General features: G+C 44.1%; 1 protein-coding gene across 1 annotated transcript; it reads left to right on the top strand.

The window, feature by feature from the left end:
- The first annotated feature begins 509 nt into the window (after positions 1–509).
- On the top strand, positions 510–18,644 carry CNRIP1 (cannabinoid receptor interacting protein 1). The gene is made up of 3 exons (XM_069954825.1): positions 510–700; positions 5,481–5,625; positions 17,154–18,644. The coding sequence occupies exons 1-3, from the start codon at positions 522–524 to the stop codon at positions 17,316–17,318; spliced, it is 489 nt and encodes a 162-aa protein (XP_069810926.1). The 5' UTR covers positions 510–521; the 3' UTR covers positions 17,319–18,644.
- Positions 18,645–22,218: the final 3,574 nt, after the last annotated feature.

Here is a 22,218-nt window from a genome sequence, read left to right as displayed (position 1 = left end):
TAGATGGTATATAGGTAGATATTGTACATAGATGGTAGGTAGATATTGTACATAGATGGTATATAGGTAGATATATATGCACATAGATGGTATATAGGTAGATATTGTACATAGATGGTAGATATATATGTACATAGATGGTATATAGGTAGATATTGCACATAGATGGTATATAGGCAGATATTGTAGGGAGATATATGATGGTGATGTCCGTGCAGACACCGCTGGTGAGATGCAGCTGCCGGCGCTCTCCTCTCTCTCTCAGGCTCCTGGCAGGGAGGTGATGCCGCCTTCCCTCCCCCTTCCCTCAGATTGGATTATAATGCAGCAATCGCCGAGGATTAGAGAGCAGAGAGTCAGTGCTTTGTGCTGCTGCAGTCTGTGCCGGTGAATGGCTCAGCCCCATCCCTGCTGCTGCTGCTGTCTCCTCCATCCGTCTGTGCTGCTCCCATAGGGAACCTGTGATCCCTCCTCCTCCTCCTCCTCTTCTCCTCCCGGAGCTGTCAGTGTCCTCTACTAACATGGGGGAGATCCCTAATCTGGTGAAGATCGCGGTCGCCCTTAAGATCCAGCCTAATGACGGCCCGGTGTATTTTAAGGTGGACGGCCAGAGATTCGGCCAGAACAGAACGATCAAATTACTGACGGGAGCCAAATACAAGATCGAGGTCGTCCTTAAACCTGGAGCGATAAGAGCCAAGTAAGTGCTGCAGATCTGCAGAGATTCTCCCCCCTGGTGCGCGGCTGCTGGCCACTGAGGGGTTAATTCTCACCCCTCTGCTTGTTATTGCTGTTTCTTCTTCCTTCCTCCTTGCCCTGAGCTGTCATATCAGCAAAAAAAAATAAAAAAAAATAAAAAATCCAGGAATACACAAACAGCAGATCCCTGAGAGCCAGGCAGCAGGGATTACTCCTGTGTATTGGTAACATCCTTCCTGCCATGCACTGAGGCCTATGACAATGTCTTGCCAGGTTGTCTGAAGGCGCTGAGGTTGCCAGAATATTGTTATGAAAATAAATATTGAGGTTTTTGTTTTTTTTTCAATTTGCAGATTAAAGCCATTTATGATGGAGCTGACGGTGATCAGGAGGATTCTATTGAAATGATCATCAGATTTAAAGGGCTATTACTATGGGTTATGGGGCCTGGAGGATGCCAGAAATAACATATCTGTGGTTACAAATCCTTTCCTTTACATGATGTCATTGATCATGTGTAAGCTTGGCCTGGCCCGCAGGGAAACCGGGGAATCCCCAGGTGGGCCCTTGGATGGCACTGACAGATGTCTTTGTGTTTTCTACCTTAGTAAAGGTTCTGTACAAATCCTGAAATCATAGTGGCACTATAGTGGTTGGAAGGTCACTAAAGGGTAAGAGGTAACGTTTGCATGTAATTTTAGGGTGGGCCCTAGGCCTTTCAGTTCACATCTATTTTGAGTCCATTAATCTGTCGGTTCCAATAGGCCATTACGTGGATGTAGGATCAGGATGAAGGTCCGTAAGATGTGAGATTTAGGGAGATACATGTTGGTTTATTGTCTGTGTATGTACCCTTGGATGTGTGTGTATATATATATATATATATATATATATATATATATATATATATATATTGCAGTGAAATGATAGAATCAGGGATTCAATCAAATCCTGGGAAATGATAAAATTACCGCGCCGTTCCATCATTTCCCTAGGGAATTGATAAAATCACTGACCGCTTTCAGGGAAATGATGGAATGAACTCTATCATTTCCCCCCGCGACAAAGAATTTGCTTACCGTATCGCCTCTCTGCTCCCCCGGCCAGTCCGCTCTGCTCCTCGTCCTCCTCGGCTGCCTCTCTGCTCCGCGTTCCGCTGTTTTCCCCTGCCACGTGCCTCCTGCACCCCTGGCCTGTCTGCTCCACTCCCCGTCCTACCCCGCCTCTGTACGCCTGCCGGGAGGTGTGCAGCTTTGCTTCGCGTCCGCCTTCGGTCCCGTCCTCCCCACCCTGCGACACATCTCCTGCTCCCCCGGCCTGTCAGCTCTGCTCCCCGTCCGCCACTGTACGGCTGCCAGGAGGTGTGCCGCTTCGCTCCCCGTCCGCCCGCCCTGCGACACGCCTCCTTCTCCCCCAGCCCGTCCGCTCTGCTCCCTGTCCCCCCAATGCTGTACGTCTGCTGGGAGGTGTGCCGCTTCGCTCCCCGTCCGCCTCCGGTCCCGTCCGCCCCGCCGCCATATGCCTGCCGGGGAGGCGTGCCGCTCTGCTACCCAGTCTGCTCTACCACCATATGCCTGCCGGGGAGGTGTGCCGCTCTGCTCCCCTCGTCCGCCGCTGTATGCCTGCTGGGAGTTCCCCTCCACCCCCCGCCGCCATATGCCTGCCAGGGAGGTGTGCTGCTCTGCTCCCTCCGTCCGCCTTCGACGCCAAACACATAGCCGGGCGACTCTTCAGACGTTCATTCCGTCATTTCCCTGAAAGGGGTCAGGCATTTAATCAAATCCCTAGGGAAATGATGGCGCGTTCATTCCATCAGTTCTTGGGATTTGATCAAATCCCTGGATTCTATCATTTCACTGCAACATATATATAACATTACAGCAGTGTTCCCAATTTGTGGCTTTCCAGCTGTGGCAAAGCTACAAGACACTGCTGTCAAGGCATGATGATTGTATTTCTAGAAATACTTTTAGGTACTGTACGTGTTCATTTACATGGGGTGATCATGTTTAGGAGCAGGCCCAGACTGGCCCATAAGGGAACAGGTGGATGCCCAGTTGGGCCCTGAGACAGGTCTCTGTGATTTGCAGAAAATTGCGTCAAATTTGTGGATTTTGGTTTGTGCAAATCACAGTAAATTTGTGGTGCTTTAACTGCATTGTAACGCTCAAATAGGGGTAAAAAGGTAAGGCTATGTTCACACTTGCATTGGAGCTCCATTCCAGGGCTTTATCACAGATTCCATTCAGGAGGCATGAACAGAGCCAGAAGGTCCTCTGCATGACAGATGCCAACAAATCTCATTGACTTTAATGGGGTCTGTCAGATTTTTGTCTGGTATTTGTAGCTTTGTAGGATCTTAAAGACACAAAAAAATACTGCAGGCTGCGTTTTTTGTTTGGGTATTAAAAGTGAATCTGTAACCCTCTGGACGTCCACCAGGTTGATGGCACTGCAGGATAGATATCAATGAAAGCATTCAGAACATACCTTTATTGTCTGTTTTTATTCTCATAAAAAAAAACACTTTTATTTGGGTTGTGAATGGTGTCAAGGAGGCGGAGCCTATTATTCCCTGGGCCCTAGGACTGCTTGACCTCACTGTGCTGTATACAGAGTGTAGATGGCTGATTATACAGGGGGCAGGCATACAGCACAGTGAGGTGTAGCAGTTCTAGAGCTCAGGGAATATTAGGCTCCGCCTCTTTGACACCATTCACAGCCCAAACAAAGGTGTTTTTTAATGGAAATAAAAACACAGACTCAAGCAAAAAATGTATATTCTGAATGCTCTCACCGATATCTATCCAGTGGTGTTGTCAGCTCAGTAGGCAGTCAGGGGCTCACAGATTCACTTTAAACAGTACAGACTGAAAGGAGCCCTGACACTGGTGTGAACCCAGCCTGATCATTGCATATAACTTTAGCTCCGCCCCTGTGAGGATCTCTCCTTCTTTGAGGACAGAAAGAGCTTTGGCGACATTTATCACAAGCCACGTATCTTGCACAGATGTTATGGGGATTTTCAGATTTGCAGTCAGAAAGGGTATGGCTATTGTATGGAGGACAGCAGCCAGGATCGGCAATGTCATAATAGCAATAGGCACTAGCTAGTGGTATATAGTGATGAATAGATGCGGTCATTTTTAGTGTATTTAAAAAAATAATTTTATTAAGTATATTTTGCGAGCTGAGCGAAGTGTGAATGATAATCGAGCGGCTTACAAACCCTCATCGTTCCCCTAGGACATTGCTGGGTGCACTTTCTAGGAAAATATTCATTATTCTTTGTTTGTTGTTCTTTGAAGAAGTTAATTCTAGACAGTAATTATAGATCTTTCCAGGGTTCTGGGACAAGTGTATCCTTGTACTAAACAGCAAGTTCTTTTTTATTATTATTTAGTTACGGATGACAAATTAGTTACAGTTGCAATTGTCTGTAAAATATGTGTTTACTCTTAAAGGGGAAGTGCGGCGCCAGGCCAAAAAAATTATTCCAGGCTGGGGGTGGGAGAACATCAAAAAGAAGTCATGTTCAGCTGTCCTGGTGCCCGAGCAGCACCATGTCCTGCTCCTGGTTCCCAGCTGGCTGTCTTCTGAGCTTCCCTCTGGATATGTCACAACCCGGTTGAGAGATGCCCCGCTCAGCCAGTCAGGGGCGGGACATCACAGCAGGCACTGATTGGTGGAGCAGGCTAAGTCCCACCCGCTTGTGATGTTCAACGTGGGTCATGACGTACCCGTAAAATGGAGGACACCTGGCGGGCTACAGGAGTGGGATGGGGTGCAGCACATCCAGGTTTTTTTTTTATACAAGGCTGGGGTTGGTGTAAATAATAATAGACAATAGCCTGGGATAGACATATATCTATCCTAAGATAATAAGAAAGAAAATACTAAAAGGGCGGACTAGATGGACCCAGTGGTCTTTTTCTGCCGACAATCTTCTATGTTTCCATGTTTCTAATATTTATTTGTATAGCGCCAACAGATATATTTAAATATATAAATACATTGCAGGTTATATAAATTAAATTATACAATGAATAAATTAAAATGCAGAAATGTAAAAATTTAAAATAATTGATACTTACCGATCCCTGATCCCCCTCACTTGCAGCTCTGATGCTGCTAGTGCTTGTTCTATACTGCTAGTTCCTGGTTCCAATGACGCACCACCCCAGCGAGAGCTACCCACTAAGGAGATGGGACACCACTGTGGCCAGTGAATGGCTGAGTAGGGCGGTTTCTACAGGGACAAAATGTCATAGAAACCAGAAAGAAGTGATGATGAGTGCGGACTAAGAGTGTTGGAGTAACAACTGTGGAGGATCGGGGTAGGTGAGTATCACTTCTGTTTTATTTTTCCACATACCACCAGCTTTATACGAAAAAATCTTTAATCCCCTGGCAACCCCTTTAAATTTCATTGAAGCATTATACATTTCAGAGCAGATCAGTGTAGTCCCACCTGTTACCAAACTAAGGAACTAATGGGTTGTAAAATCCTGCATTGATTGATTGCTGCTGGGAACCATATGCTGGTAATAATACAGGCAGGATTATCATGGCACAGTTCAGTCATGTCGTGCCAAGTATTTGCTTGACAAATAGGGGCCCCAAAACCTATAAATGAAAGCTAAACCCTCAGCAAACAAGTATCCAATATCCCATAGTTACCTAAATGTATTCAGTGTAGGAATGCTTGTCTTATTACATTGTGTATTATGATTGAATCAACTTTTTGTTTATTGATTTATTTATTTTTTACTTTCTTTCAGGCATATTAATTTAGGGGGGCTGATCATTCCTCTAGAAGAGAAATCCAGAGACCCCCAGATGGCTTGTTACACCGCCTTCTATGACACAGAGGGGGTGACCCACACCAAAAGTGGGGAGAGGCAACCACTCCAAGTCATGATCCAGGTACAAACAGTCTTTCTTAGAAATTTGTGGAAATGTTTTGGTATTTTCTGATGATGGCAGCCTGTGATTGGTTGCTTATTGTTGAGGTAATATTCACACATGGTGTTTTTGTTGCGTTTTGAACGTAATTCTATAGAAAATTGCACAATTGCTGTAAAATAGGACCATTTTGCAGCAATTCCTCCAAAACAGCAGTCTTACGCCAGTCTTAAATTAGGCCCCGCCCCAATTACCCGTCTGGATATAGTATGAGGTGCCTGTTTTGATAGTCCAAGTGTACGCTGGTGTGCTGGTGCAAAATGATAGACTGAGTCCAGTGACTTAACCAGAATAACGTCCGTTTACTTAGTGCTTTAGTGTAGTACATAAAAAGTATAGCTTCAACAACTGCAGGTGCAGGTAGGAGACCGGAGAAGTGGTAGTCTGTGAACTGGAAGAAAGAGTAGAGGAGCGTCTTGAGAGCCCTGTCCAATGTAGCACTGTACTCTGACGGGATAGTGTAGCTGAGAGTAGTAGAGGAGTAGAGCAGATACTCGTACTCACGTTTACTGACCACCCACCTAATGCCTAATGGGGGCAAAAAATCATTATGGGCAGGGGGTGGCGGGAAAATAAAGAAGACAATACGCTCACCTGTCCCCATGCCCACACTGTACCGCATCACCGTGTCCTCTTCTCCCGATTTCCGGGTACATCATGACCCAGTTTGAACATCACTAGCGGGTGGGATTTAGCCCGCTCAGCAAACAGTGACTGTTACTGTGGCTCACCAGTGCGCGACGTTTTGGCTGAATAAGCCTTTCTCAAGCAGTGATACAATACAATGCAAGCTAGGTAGTATTTATACACAAGTGAAGTGAATATCAATCAAGTAATTAGTGTCATATAATCATAGCAAATATACAAATTCAATACAATCGTGAATACATAATTCATAAATACACACTCAACTGAGTAAAGTGAACATACATACATGTAATACATGAAGTTGATCATGGCACAAATAAGGATCAACCGGTGTAACGTGTACACACAGTGTTAAAGGACAACTCCCACAAAAATTTTTTTTTGCTCATTTAACACACATTACAAAGTTATATAACTTTGTAATGTGGTTAAATACCCGGCCTGGCCCCCTTCCCCCACTTTCGGACCCCCGACCCCCCACCCCGGAAGTTAAGGAATGTATACATTACCTATTACGATCGTCACGGTCCTCTTCTCCGGGGCGGCATCTGGTGACGACGACGTCAGAGCCGAGGGGCGGTCCGGGTCTTCTTCCTCCTCGGCGTCTTCATGCAAAGTGAATGGGGATGAAAAGGCTGCTGGTGCACATGCGCACCAGCAGCCTTTTCATTGGCTGGAGCGCATCACATGGCTTCCAGCTTGCTCAGCCCTGATTGGCTGAGCTTGCTGGAAGCCATGTGATGCGCTCCAGCCAATGAAAAGGCTGCCGGTGCGCAAGCGCACTGGCAGCCTTTTCCATCCCCTGGACCCGGAAGTTGGAGACATCGCTGGATGGCGGACGGCGGCGACGGAGAGGCGGACGGCGGGCGAATCGAGTGGCGATCGTCACCGGAGAGATGGTGAGTATGGTGTCTGTGTGTGTCTGTGTTTTTTTTTTTTTTGGGGTCCCGCGGGAGTTGTCCTTTAATTGGCACAAAAACCACAGATGTGCAGAGTACCCCAAATAATTAATAAACAAAAAGGAGGAGCAAATACCCATCAACATACCAGGTGGCGGGATCCCGGACCAGAGCGCCGAATGCGGAAGTCGCCCCGACATGGCGTCACATCAGCGCGACTCGAGCCGAATCACGTGACCAAGCCTGCATCACGTGACCTGAGTGACGGGTCGGCGAACGCATCACGTGACCTAAGCCTACATCACATGATCGGAATCGCCATACCCGCGAGTGCGCATGCGTATGAGCCCGTCGGAACTAGATCCACATCTAGCAGCATTCTAGCCCAAAGTAGCCATATTGAAAATGGGCAAAAACGCCCAAAAGGGAAAATATACATAAACTGATCAAGAGTATATAAAGAAACTGGACTGGAGCTACCAAAATCAAATCAAATAAAATAAATTATCTAATGACTAAGGAAGGGAAAGGATATAAATCAAAATATTCTATCTATAAACTTATAAATAATAAATAAATAAATAAATTAATTAATGGTTAAGAACCTGGGATGGGCTGGAGGAGACTATGCATGGGTCATATATATGTGATGACCGTGGGCTATATCAAGGGGGTATGCGGACCCGAGTCCAACACCCAGTACAGGGACAGACCAATCTGTTATAGACAATATGGTCGCCCCTAACTGGGGTACCCAACCCCAAACGCCCAATACAGTGCTATCTAGGGGGGTAAAATGGTCTCCAGGATCCACCCCTCAGTCCACGTGGTTTGTCAACACTAACCCGCTCCCCCTCTAGAGTAGCCCTTATCCCTGGCAATCAAGAAAAAACATAATGCATGAATGGTAAAGGATTTTATTAATCAAGATAGAATATTGATCAGTTCATGTAGTAACAGTCCCCAGTCTAGTGTACAGAAAAAATGTAAATAAACCACACTAGTTAAGTAAATGGCGAAAAGAATAAAAAGTAAATAAATAAAAAATGCCCGTCATTAAAAATCCCGGCATGTGATGTTTTCATCCTCCAAGGAAAGACTGCTGGATCTGAAAAAGGCAGGATGAAAACATCACATGCTGGGATTTTTAATGACGGGCATTTTTTATTTATTTACTTTTTATTCTTTTCGCCATTTACTTAACTAGTGTGGTTTATTTACATTTTTTCTGTACACTAGACTGGGGACTGTTACTACATGAACTGATCAATATTCTATCTTGATTAATAAAATCCTTTACCATTCATGCATTATGTTTTTTCTTGATTGCCAGGGATAAGGGCTACTCTAGAGGGGGAGCGGGTTAGTGTTGACAAACCACGTGGACTGAGGGGTGGATCCTGGAGACCATTTTACCCCCCTAGATAGCACTGTATTGGGCGTTTGGGGTTGGGTACCCCAGTTAGGGGCGACCATATTGTCTATGACAGATTGGTCTGTCCCAGTACTGGGTGTTGGACTCGGGTCCGCATACCCCCTTGATATAGCCCACGGTCATCACATATATATGACCCATGCATAGTCTCCTCCAGCCCATCCCAGGTTCTTACCCATTAATTAATTAATTAATTAATTTATTTATTATTTATAAGTTTATAGATAGAATATTTTGATTTATATCCTTTCCCTTCCTTAGTCATTAGATAATTTATTTTATTTTATTTGATTTTGGTAGCTCCAGTCCAGTTTCTTTATATACTCTTGATCAGTTTATGTATATTTTCCCTTTTGGGCGTTTTTGCCCATTTTCAATATGGCTACTTTGGGCTAGAATGCTGCTAGATGTGGATCTAGTTCCGACGGGCTCATACGCATGCGCACTCGCGGGTATGGCGATTCCGATCATGTGATGTAGGCTTAGGTCACGTGATGCCTTTGCCGACCCGTCACTCGGGTCACGTGATGCAGGCTTGGTCACGTGATTCGGCTCGAGTCGCGCTGATGTGACGCCATGTCGGGGCGACTTCCGCATTTGGCGCTCTGGTCCGGAATCCCGCCACCTGGTATGTTGATGGGTATTTGCTCCTCCTTTTTGTTTATTAATTATTTGGGGTACTCTGCACATCTGTGGTTTTTGTGCCAATTAACACTGTGTGTACACGTTACACCGGTTGATCCTTATTTGTGCCATGATCAACTTCATGTATAACATGTATGTATGTTCACTTTACTCAGTTGAGTGTGTATTTATGAATTATGTTTTCACGATTGTATTGAATTTGTACATTTGCTATGATTATATGACACTAATTACTTGATTGATATTCACTTCACTTGTGTATAAATACTACCTAGCTTGCATTGTATTGTATCACTGCTTGAGAAAGGCTTATTCAGCCGAAACGTCGCGCACTGGTGTGTCATTAAATACGTTTTTTTCAACTTTATCCCTGGACGTGCTGTCTCCTACTTCATTGCTGGATTTTTCACCACCCTGGGCCAGGGTGGAGAGACGGGCACCCACCTCAACTATACTGGGTTTGTGCTGTTGTACAACTTTTCGCTTCCTGTTACTGTGGCTGTCACTGACTGGCTGAGCGAGGCATCTGTCAACCGGGTCATGACGTAGTGGGAAGGGGGCTAAGAAGGGATCCAGCAGCGGGACATGGCACTGTGCGGGCACCAGGACAGGTGAATGTAACCTATTTTTTATGCTCCCCCAGCCCAGCATAATTTTTTTGTCCCACGTCGGTCTTCTGCTTTAAATGTGGGTGTTTTTCACAAGAAAATTATAAGGATATCAGCAAAAATTTACCACTTATCTAAAGTACAACAGCTCATGATAAGACAATCTAAGAATAGCTTCAATAAGTTAATGGTTTAATCGGCAAGATGCAGTGCCTTTGCGAGAAATCGAGTGGCTAGGTTCATGAATGATCCATGTATCATTTGTGCAGCCATGGAAACTGATAGCACAGATATGTATATATCCATGCTGTCAGCTTCCAGATCACACAGCTGTGCATACTTACCTAGTGTGTTGCTGCTGTGATCAGGCATCCTCTTCTCCAGCTCTTCTGTCCAGCCTCTGTGTCTTCAGGCCCCGCCTCCTCCGGCTATCAATCATTCCGGAGGAGGCAGTGGACGGAAGACACAACGGCTGGACAGAAGAACTGCTAAGCTGCTTTGTTAAGAAACTGTTGTGCAGATAAGTAAAGTGGCATATAGGACATAGTGACAAAGACCACATCTACTGTATGCATACAAACATACTATTTCATAAAGTTGTGATGTACAGTAGGGTTAAAGGGGTACTCCAGTCCTTAAAGCGACTCTGTACCCACAATCTGACCCCCCAAACCACTTGTACCTTCGGATAGCTGCTTTTAATCCACCTTAATCCCGGCACTAACCTGAAAAAAAAAACAGTAGCAGTATGTGGATTTCCATAAAGCAGTAGCATAGTACAACAGGCTGGAATAGAGAAGCTGGGTTGGTGTCAGGGGTCTGTGTGGTCACATGACAGCAATGGGGAAGGGGTGTGTGCTCAGCATGGAACAGTCAGGAAGTGAGAATCAGAGCTGTGCAGGAGGACAGTGACAGAAACTTTTCTATACAACAGTGTGAATGGCTGAGTGTAAGTGCAGGCACATTATAGCAGCAGTCTGTATAGCTGAGTGTAAGTGCAGGCACATAGCAGCAGTGAGTATAGCTGAGTGTAAGTGCAGGCACATTATAGCAGCAGTGTGTATAGCTGAGTGTAAGTGCAGGCTCATTATAGCAGGAGTGGGGAGGATGGGAAACACAAAGGCTGACAGAGACTGCAGGGAGCATGAAGGAATAAGCAGGGCAGATGTTGGCACATAAATGCAGCGCTCTCTGTCTTCCTGGTTCAGAGTACAGTGCTGTAGACCGCTATGCAGACTATGCCCCTCCCCCACTCCCGTCCCATCCAGTATGGTGACCTCTAAAACCAAAGCAATGCTCTTAAACCAAGTTACAATTTTGGAAAACTGTGGAGCTCTTCTCGCCAAACGCTCTCAATCCAAGTTACTCTTAAACCAAGGTACCACTGTATAAGCCAATTTTTGCTCTAGGTATTTAGCACAGGAAATTTTCCGTTAATCTTCTGCTATGTAGGCTTCCTGTATCTGCAAGAGATATTTCCATTTTCTGCATTGTCTAGTGTTATTATTATAGTGTTCCTTATGTTGTATTTTAGTAGATGCGGGATAAGGACTAGTAGTACTGGAGGAAAGGATGTTTTTTAGAAAAATAGAACATTTGGCAGGAGCCTGACTCTATCCAGATCTGGAAGAATTCCAATAAATAGAGGCCTATATTAGTACAGCTACATGAATGAGGCTATGTCCAGGCCTGAAATGCTTCATTAAGATCTTTATAACACAGATAGGGCGCAGAATGGTTTACAACGATGTGATAACAAAAGGCGCCTTCATTGTGGCGTGAGCGGCGGCTGTGTTTATACCTTGTCTTACTATCTTCTCATTTGTCAATTCCTTTAACTAAAAACATATCTATTGTTTCTATTTGTTGGCGAAACAGTCTGGACATTGCCTTTCTGTGTCACTCGCCTTATTTCCCATAATGCATCTGTTGTCCCTGGTATGTTATAGAGAGGTAGCATCAATCTAGATTACTAAGTAGGGTGGATACTATAGGTGCCAAGGAGAGAACTGAGAGGTTGTGGGGTGCGGGTTTATGTCCCCCTTCTTCTTTCATGATTAGGGGAATAAGGTGGTAAGGGAAAGGAAGTAAAGGGAACTTTAAATTCTCAGCAATCACAGGGAATACTACGTTCACACTTAGCAAAAGAGGAGGAATGACCAATGCCGCCAGCCTCAGTGTCATAATGACAGTCTATGGGAGGCTTGCGTGGCGCCTCTATCCGTGCTGAAGAATTCTTTGTATGGGACACACTTGTAAGCATGCTCTGTAACCTCTGTGACCTGTGCAAAGGTCATTCCACAGGGAGAAGTAAGCAGAGAGGCTATTGTCTTAGCGATCCACCGGTGTCCCGTTTTGCAGCAATACTGTACAAATCATTTTCCAGCAGACCCCTGCTTATCATCAAAGACAGGACAGGAAGTATTTTGTTCCTTGGGGGGGCTGCCCAGGTGATCGCTAAATCGTCCGGGCAGCCCATAGAGGATAGTGGCGGTCTGCTACCGCCGCTCCTATTCTACGGAGCGACGGCAGCATATCGCTGCTATCACAGTCGTTTGTCTATCAACATGTTGAAAGACAAACTACAGCAACGATCAGCCAACATGTCGGCTGATCGTTGCCTTCTATTACACGGCACTATTATCGGCCGAATACGGGCTATAATCATTCCGTGTAATAGGGCCTTTCCTTTTAAAGGGGTTATCCGACGTTAAAAAAACATGGCCACTTTCTTCCACAGACAGCACCCCTCTTGTCTCCAGTTTGGGTGCAGGTTTTGCAAGTCAGTTCCATTGAAGTGAATGGAGCTTTATTGCAAACCGCACCTGAACTGGAGACAAGAGTTATGTGGTCTCTGGAAGAAAGTGGCCATGTTTTTCTAATGCTTGGTAGCCCCTTTAAGCCTAGTGGTCAAAATGAATTTCAGGATTATTTTATATTACAGATAGTAAAATGAAAATTAAAAAAAAAAATCTAAAATTCTTAAGAAAATTTGTTTAACATAAAAACTCAGATGACACATTCCCTTTAAATAGTTTTAGTAATATTAAAGTGCACATGATTTGTATGCTTCATATGCACAATGGTCTGACTGCCTATCAGTAAACCAGACTATATGAAGCTTTTAGAAGTTTCCGTTTGCCGTACATGTTCACAGTCTCCAACCACAGCCTACTGCGGGGTTCTCACCATCTGGGAGGTTTTTTTTAGCTTAATTAGCGATGAGGGATTTGTTAGTCTCCATATGTCGTGTGTGAAAATCTTGGATAAAAAAAATGTGCTAATAAGAGGTGTGCAATTCCATGTCATTCTTCTTCAGTGGATATTTTAGTTATTTCCTCTGTAGCCAAGTGCTAGCCATTGTGGGTAATGGCAATGTACTGTAGTCAAGTACTAGCCAGTGTGGGTAATGGCAGTATACTATAGCCAAGTACTAGCCAGTGTTGGTAATGGCAATGTACTGTAGCCAAGTGCTAGCCAGTGTGGGTAATGGGAATGTACTGTAGCCAAGTACTAGCCCGTGTGGGTAATGGCAATGTACTGTAGCCAAGTGCTAGCCAGTGTGGGTAATGGGAATGTACTGTAGCCAAGTACTAGCCCGTGTGGGTAATGGCAATGTACTGTAGCCAAGTCCTAGCCCGTGTGGGTAATGGCAGTATACTATAGCTAAGCACTAGCCAATGTGGGTAATGGCAATGTACTGTAGCCAAGTACTAGCCAGTGTGGGTAATGGCAATGTACTGTAGCCAAGTACTAGCCCGTGTGGGTAATGGCAGTATACTGTAGCCAAGTACTAGCCAGTGTGGGTAATGGCAATGTACTGTAGCCAAGTACTAGCCAGTGTGGGTAATGGCAATGTACTGTAGCCAAGTCCTAGCCAGTGTGGGTAATGGCAATGTACTGTAGCCAAGTCCTAGCCCGTGTGGGTAATGGCAGTATACTGTAGGCAAGTACTAGCCAGTGTGGGTAATGGCAATGTACTGTAGCCAAGTCCTAGCCCGTGTGGGTAATGGCAGTATACTGTAGGCAAGTACTAGCCAGTGTGGGTAATGGCAGTATACTATAGCTAAGCACTAGCCAATGTGGGTAATGGCAACGTACTGTAGCCAAGTACTAACCAGTGTTGGTAATGGCAGTATACTATAGCCAAGTACTAGCCCGTGTGGGTAATGGCAGTATACTATAGCCAAGTACTAGCCAGTGTGGGTAATGGCAGAATACTATAGCCAAGCACTAGCCAATGTGGGTAATGGCAATGTACTGTAGCCAAGTACTAACCAGTGTGGGTAATGGCAGTGTATCGTAGCCAAGCACTAGCCAGTGTGGGTAATGGCAGTGTATTGTAGCCAAGTAGTAGCCAGTGTGGGTAATGGCAGTATACTATAGCCAAGTAGTAGCCAGTGTGGGTAATGGCAGTATACTATAGCCAAGTAGTAGCCAGTGTGGGTAATGGCAGTATACTATAGCCAAGTAGTAGCCAGTGTGGGTAATGGCAGTATACTGTAGCCAAGTACTAGCCAGTGTGTGTAATGGCAGTATACTATAGCCAAGTACTAGCCAGTGTGTGTAATGGCAATGCACTGTAGCCAAGTACTAGCCAGTGTGGGTAATGGCAATGCACTGTAGCCAAACAACATAACATTTTGTGAGAATGCATTGTTAAATAGGGGAGATTTAATGGATGGAACAGGGATCTGGAGAGCACAATAAGGTTTGTGGCTCATAACATTTTTTATAAATTTTTGCCCATCACAGGAGATACTGATGGCGCCTGCATGAGCCGAGTAAATCAGATCATGAATGTGTTGTATTATGTAATAACAAGGTTGTAGTAACGTAATCTGTTTTGGTATTATGTGTCCATTGTCCTCACCTAGCTTTAAAGGAGTCGCATTTAACCCCTTAAAAGGGTATTTCAGGAAAATTAACTTTCCCCTATGCACAATAGGGGAAAAGTAGGAGATCGAGGGGGTGACCTCTGAACTCCTGCCAATCTCTGTATCGGGCCACCGCCTTCTGTATTATGAATAAAGCTTCGGGTACGGCACAGGAATTAAAGTTCTGCTGCAATATTGGCTCCTATTAGAGGGGAAGTCCGGTGAAAATTTTTATTTATTATTATTAGATCGCCCCACAAAAGTTATACAAATCACCAATATACACTTACTACTGCATGAAAGGCTTCACTTCCTGGATAAAATGGTGATATCACTTTCTGGATAACATGGTGATGTCACCACCCGACTCCCAGAGCTGTGCGGGCTGTGGCTGCTGGAGAGGATGATGGCCGGGGGACACTGAGGGACACAGGGCACTGGAGGGACACTGAGCATCCCTCTGCCATCATCCTCTCCAGCAGCCACAGCCCGCACAGCTCTGGGAGTCGGGTGGTGACATCACCATGTTATCCAGAAAGTGACATCACCATGTTATCCAGGAAGTGACATCACCATGTTATCCAGGAAGTGACATCACCATGTTATCCAGGAAGTGAAGCCTCGATGCAGTAGTAAGTGCAGAGAAAAAAAAGCACTTTATAAGCATTTACCATAAAAATTGTATATTGGTGATTTGTATAACTTTTGGGGGGCAATACAATACTTTAATAAAAATTTTCACCGGACTTTTCCTTTAACCCTGCGATCTGCCATTATTGCTAGAAGAAGCAACAGCCAGAAAAATATGGTATTATACGCTGGCCATTCAAATGAATGAATGAATCTAGTACATGGATGAACCGTGTGCATCAGAACTGGAGCCATTTAAATTATATAAGCACATACTACGAGTAGAAAGAAAGAGAAAAAAATCTTTATTGGACAAACCTAACATGAGATGCATTTCCCTTGTACACTCTCATTCTCCTTATACTCATATCAGTATATAGAACGTAGGAGATTACTATTTCTGTTCCTCGCAAACTTCAAACATATGGAAATAAACCAAGGACTGGAAATTACTTCAATTATAGTTATCTTAGCTGTAATTAGTAGGAGATTGAGTTTCCATGATAGCAATAGAGGATTGTATTATTACCTGAGAAGTCACCATGGTCCTGACCACACTAACAGGACTAGCTGGGGGAGATTTTCTTCTAAGAGGGTGGTTAAAGTGATACGTTTGCCCTTAAACAAATGATGGCAGATCAGATAGTACAACATAGTTATTGCAGTTAATTATATACTTGAACTTTACAGAACATAACCTGAACAGTCTCTGGACTATGATGGTTTCATACTTTTTTTTTTATATGACCGTTGTCTTCAGCTTCTCACAGCCCCAACAGATGCCTCTCCATCACTCCAGAATGTGAGATTCCTTTTACACTACACCCTGAGGAATGACCTGTACAGCCTGAAACGTTGCTTTAAAACATATTGGCATAGTGATACATTTACTTTACATTGATGATAAATATTATAGAACACAAGCAACTCACTCCTTGGGTGCTGACGACTATCTACTGGATTATTAATGGTCCATGGTCTGGAGGTGAACCACATAGGTCTGGAACCCTGAACACCGATCCAATGTGGGAGAAGTGTTGCCTCTAACAAGTATATTAAAAAAAGTGCCATTATATCCATTAAAGAGGAACTATCAGCGGGTTAAACAAACCTGCTGATATCTCCCTATTGCGCAGGAGGTGCAGATGATGCAGGTATGTCTCTTACCTTCATCCTCTGCGCTGTTCCTGAGCAGTTAGTCTTTTACTCCTCGTTCTGGTAAGACCATTAGGAGCACTGGGGCACCGTTAGGAGCACTGCCCCGCCCCCATAGTGCCGATCCGCCACCAGCTGGCCCGCCCCTTATAATGATAATCAATGGAGCGGGCTGGCCGGGGGTGGGCAGGATTTGCACTGTGGGGGCAGAGCACCTAACGGTCTTACCGGACCAAGGAATAAGCGACTAACTGCTCAGAAACGGTGCCGAGAATGAAGGTAAGACACATAACTTCATTCTTGGCCCCTCCTGTGGAATAGGCATCTATCAGCAAGTTACGTGTGTCTAACCTGCTGATTGTTCCCCTTTAAGAAATAAGACAATAAAAGCAAAGTTATTTAAGACGCCCTACACTTTATCTAAATCTTACTTTACTTAAATTATTATGGACCATAGGTAAAACCATTAATAATCATGCTAGATACAATACATGATCTGGATATCATAGTGCATAGTTTTCTACCGTGCACTACAATTGTTAACTCTTTGGAGAAATCCTTATAATCTTTTTATCTTTTACTATCTTCACAGTTTGAAGACATCGGAAGTTTTGAGACCGTATGGCAAGTGAAGTTTTACAACTACCATAAAAGAGATCATTGCCAATGGGGCAACAGCTTCAGCAGTATTGAATATGAGTGCAAGCCCAACGAGACCCGCAGCCTGATGTGGATCAACAAAGAGATGTTCCACTGAAGCCTCCAAAGCTAGACAATCCTCTGATGAAGACGCAGCTTGACCAGCACAAAGAGCCTAATAACCACAAAGCAACGTGTAAATAATACATTATGAGCCTAAAATAATAAATAAAAATCATTGCTAATGTTTACTTGAGATAAACCAAACCCCTACACCAGTGGTGGTGACCATTTGTAAGAGGAAAACAAGGATACTGCTTGTTAGTTTACTATGGACTGCTAATATTATGGAGACACTGGATACTTATGACATCAGTGTTTCCCTATGGGAAAACAATGTGAGCTACTAAACAATCTGACCTTAAATCATGAGCATCGATATGTTGTCGAATAGCCGTGTCATTGGTCCAGGGTGAACTGATCAGCTGAAGTCTTGTGAATATTATCCAGGGCACACAATGGTCACCCCAGCTGTGTGTATGCAATATGTACTTTATTATGGGGTTTTATTACTATTATAAATGTTTGCGTGTATGCCAACACTTTCTGATCAACAGGGGGGGCTGACTGACGGTACCCCCACCAGACCTTAAAAAGGGGTACTATGGCTTCTTCACACTTTATCAGTGCATATGAGCATTTCTATACACCCGCTGTACAGTAATATGCTATGTAGCCACATTGGGGTGTTGCAGTTCAATGAACAGTGGGTGGGCGAGAGAAAGATGAATGGACTTTGCTCCCTTTGTCCAAGGGGTCACGTCACTACCAGAACAAGAAATACACTGTAACATTATGAGATTGGAGTAGCCCTTTTACGTGTTAATAGTATTTAAAAAAAATATTGGCTTCCACAATTGCTTGAACGAGCGGGAAGAAGCACTCGGCTAAGCGCATCTCTCACCGTCTCCTCTTTCTAAACGAGATGGGACCAATAGACCTTCTATAGAAACTGAGAGACAGAAAGAGAAGAACTTAGCTGAGTGCTTCTCGACACCAACTCTAGCGATAGGTGAGGGTCGGTAACCTTGATCAAACAGGGCTTTATGACATATCAAATAGTTTTTTTTTCTTAATGACTCTGACACTTTAAGGCATGGGTATCCAACCTGCATCCCTGTAGCAGTTACAAAATTACAATTACCATTGTGGCTGGACAGCCCAAACTTTGGCTCTCCGGGCATGATGGGGATTGTAGTCTTGTAATAACTGGAGGGAATGTATAGTTTTTTTTTTTAATGTACACATATATACTTCCTTTTAGTGGCAAGAGTTAGGGCCAGTTCACACAAAGTACAATCGGCTGAATTCCGTGGTGCAACTCTCCGCCGTAGAATCCCAGCTGCTTCAGTGTGACACTGTTTCTCTATGGGAAGGCTCGTGCGCCTCCACTTCCGACGCTCTCCGCTCAAAGAATTGACATGTCAATTCTTTGAGCAAACAGCCGCGGAAAGCAGAGGTGCGCGAGCCTTCCCATAGAGAAACAGTGTCACAAAGGCGGCTGGGATTCCTCGGTGATTTTACTCCGTGTAAACTGGCCCTAAGGGTGAATTGGCCCCCTCTCCTACCACCAAGGTTTGTGTCAGAAACATGGGGGAAAGCGGGAGCCTGCTGTGTATAGCGTAGTATACATGTACATTAAAAACTATAACTAAAGTTATATTACAAAGCAATTATAACACAATGTATTAGCAAAAAAAAAAAAAATCTTGAGGCTCCGGAGTACCCCTTTAAAAGCATTAGTCCTATAACGATAAAAACGCATATAGAGGGAGATTTATCAGACATGGTGTAAAGTGAAACTGGCTCAGTTGCCCCTAGCAACCAATCAGATTCCACTGATATACAGTAGGAAATACACATCACCCTCTTAGAGCCATAATACGGCCTTCTATCCAATATGGCCACCACGGCTTTTCGACAAGTCTTTCCAGAACCTTGGACGGCCATTTTGAATGGAAAGTATATGTGACAACTAGGCAGATTTTCTGTTTAGGAGTCTGGAAAAACTTGGTAATATCCAACATAGTTTACAGAAGAGGGCGACTGACGACTTACTTACTAGTGACTTACTACTTAAGAAGCACAGGGACAAGTAGGGTCAGGGTCTGCACTATTAGACCTTCATGCCTTCACCCGCACCATATGTAAATGACCAACATAGCCATGTACCATATCCTTCATTCCTTGCTGCACTTGTAAAACATATCACTGACACCTCACAAGACAATAGGAAGACGTTGGTAATTTACCTAAAGATGAGCTAAAGTCTAGAGGTCAATTCTTCACCTGGGATGGAGCCGAAGTTCCTAGGTCAGAAGAAACTATATGAAGTATTCCTTGTGACCTGAGTCTATGTTTATACCCTATTTATGTTTACAATAGTATTAGTGACTATGTATTATTTTTGTATATACTGTTGTGTCTATAATGTCATTGCTCCTCGGCTTTAGGCCATTAGTATTTTAGGAATTGAATTCCTGGTAGGTGATATTTGCAGACTGTGAGAATAGCTGTCATTGCCTTTGTTTATCAAGTGTTTAAAGGGAAACTATCATTACTAGGTTTTTACTTTGTGCCTTTCTTTTTTAGGTTGCATTGATGAATATCATGTCCGTTTCGTAGAATCTAGGTCATTGTTTTTTTGTTTCATTTGCTGCAGTTCTGTGTTGTTCTGCTTTGGTGCTAGAAATATTATTGTGTCATTTGCGTTGATAGCGTTACTGTCAGATACATTTACTTTTGGCATGTAGTTAAAGTGTCACTGTGGGTTTTTTTTCGTTTTTTCTTTTCCTTTTTGCAAAAATCAATAGTGCAGGTGATTTTAAGAAACTTTGTAATTGGGTTTATTAGGCAAATATGCCATTATCTGCATTCAAAAAGCCTTTCCCCAGGTCCCCCCTCCCTCCTCTCTCTCATTCACTGCTCATTATCAGGAAATCTGAACTCTTTGACATCAGTCGAGCCCTGTGTAACCTATGGAGAGGGGAGGGGGGAGGAGGAAGATTAATGGCCAGCAGAGAACAAAGGATTTCACAGTGGGAGCTGTGTGAAAGCCGGTATTCAGAGGTCAGAGAGGTCAGTGCTGACTTCAGAGGAGATAGCCTAGTGATGTAGTTGTAAATTAACTCTTTGTTGTCCTATTTTGGTGCCTCATCTCCATCCACCCCTCCCCTCTCCATAGAGAACCATGAAGACAAGGGGGAAGAGCTTCAAACTGCTTTTTCATGATAAAAAATAAATTTTTCGCCTAATAAACCCAATTACAAAGTTTCTTAAAATCGCCTGTACTAATTTACTAATTTAATAAAAATTTTAATGACAGTGACACTTTAAAGTTAAAGATCGCATTGGTTCTTACCACGAAGACCGTTGCGATCAAAAGATATAGTTGGTTGCAGCGCACTTCCCTCGCTGGCTGTCAATCAGATCTGACTGACACATTTCATTATAGTCTGAGTGAATCAGTCGGATCTTGCAGGCAACCTGGAAGCCGCATGCTTCACCTAGCTATAGGTGGTCATACACCTTCAGTAACTGATGGCCAAGCCATGTCAGTTGTCAGTTATCTCCCCCGTCCATGGCCAAGCCATCCTGTATTCTCTATGGGGAGGGTAAGCTGCAGCCAAAGAGCTCTGGCTGTGGCTTATTTCTCCCAGAACAAAGGGTCGGGAAGTCATTTTTCATCATTCCGACCCTTATCTCCACCAATGTTATTTGAAAGTGGGCGAGTCGGGGCAGCCCCATACACATTATACTGAAGCGACTGAACCTGCCACGAGCAGCGTGTACGGCAGACAAAAGAATAAAGTGTATGGGGACCTTAAATCTCACGATAGCAAAGTTATTGTATTTGACAGCAACGCTTTAGCACATACAGTGGTTCTAAAGATTTCAACCATCGACTGCTATAGTAATAGTCATATCATCTACCCCTGTGCAGTGATGTACCGAAGGTGAATAAATATAAAACAGATGATAGTTTCCCTTTATATCTGTGATTTTTTTTCTGTTTTAGTAAAGTTACATTAATAGGTTTTGCAAAATGTGTTGGTGTGGTTATTTTAAGTGTTGTGGTTTTTTTCATGCTATTGTAATCATGTACGTCTGAAACAATCAGCACTCTAAGGGTATGTGCACATTGAGGAATTCGGACGGAACCTCCGTTGCGGAATTCCCAGCTCGCGCCCGCTCACGGACTGCAGCGAGCGCGCACGTCTCCGCCCATGTCATAGACTCCATTATATGCATAGGTGGATTCCTTCCTTTGTCCAAAGAATGAACTTGATCAGTCCACAAGCGGGCGCGAGCTGGGAATTCTGCGACGGAGGTTCCATCTGAATTCCTTAGTGTGCACATACCCTAATTGAGCAGATAATACAAGTAAGGAATTGTAGGGATTTCTTACTCTTAGGCTATATTCACACACAGTAAGAGACCGGCTGTTCTGTGATCTAGCCGGGTCACAGAAAGACTGGTCTCAGAAAAGATCATCCTGATGATCTTTAGCGCCGCAGAGTATCAGAACTCCCCACTGCACACTATGGAGCGTACAGCCGGAGCTGCTCGCTCCACTGTGTGCACTGACAGGGTTTTCTACGCTGTTATTCAATGAATAGCAGCCACAGAAAACTGATACGTCAGTTGTTTGTGGCGCCTCTAGGGATCCTGGCCGGAGCGTATACTATGTGTACACGCTCCGACCGGGATCCCATAGACGGCAAGGTAACGTATATTTTCGTAAAACTATGGCCTTTGTTGCACAGTGCAACAATGGCCGTGATTATTACAAAAATATACATAGTGTGAACATAGCCTTAGGGTGCGTTTACACAGACAGATTTATCTGACAGATTTTGGAAACCAAAGCCAGGAATGGATTTGTGAAGAAGAGAAAGCTCAGTCTTTCCTTTATGACCTGTTGCCTGTTTATAGTCTGTTCCTGGCTTTGGCTTAAA

The sequence above is a fragment of the Dendropsophus ebraccatus genome, chromosome 15, assembly GCF_027789765.1.
Source record: "Dendropsophus ebraccatus isolate aDenEbr1 chromosome 15, aDenEbr1.pat, whole genome shotgun sequence".
Lineage (NCBI taxonomy): Eukaryota > Metazoa > Chordata > Amphibia > Anura > Hylidae > Dendropsophus > Dendropsophus ebraccatus.
Note: the sequence above shows the minus strand (reverse complement) of the source record. Positions and strands in the feature narration are given on the sequence as shown.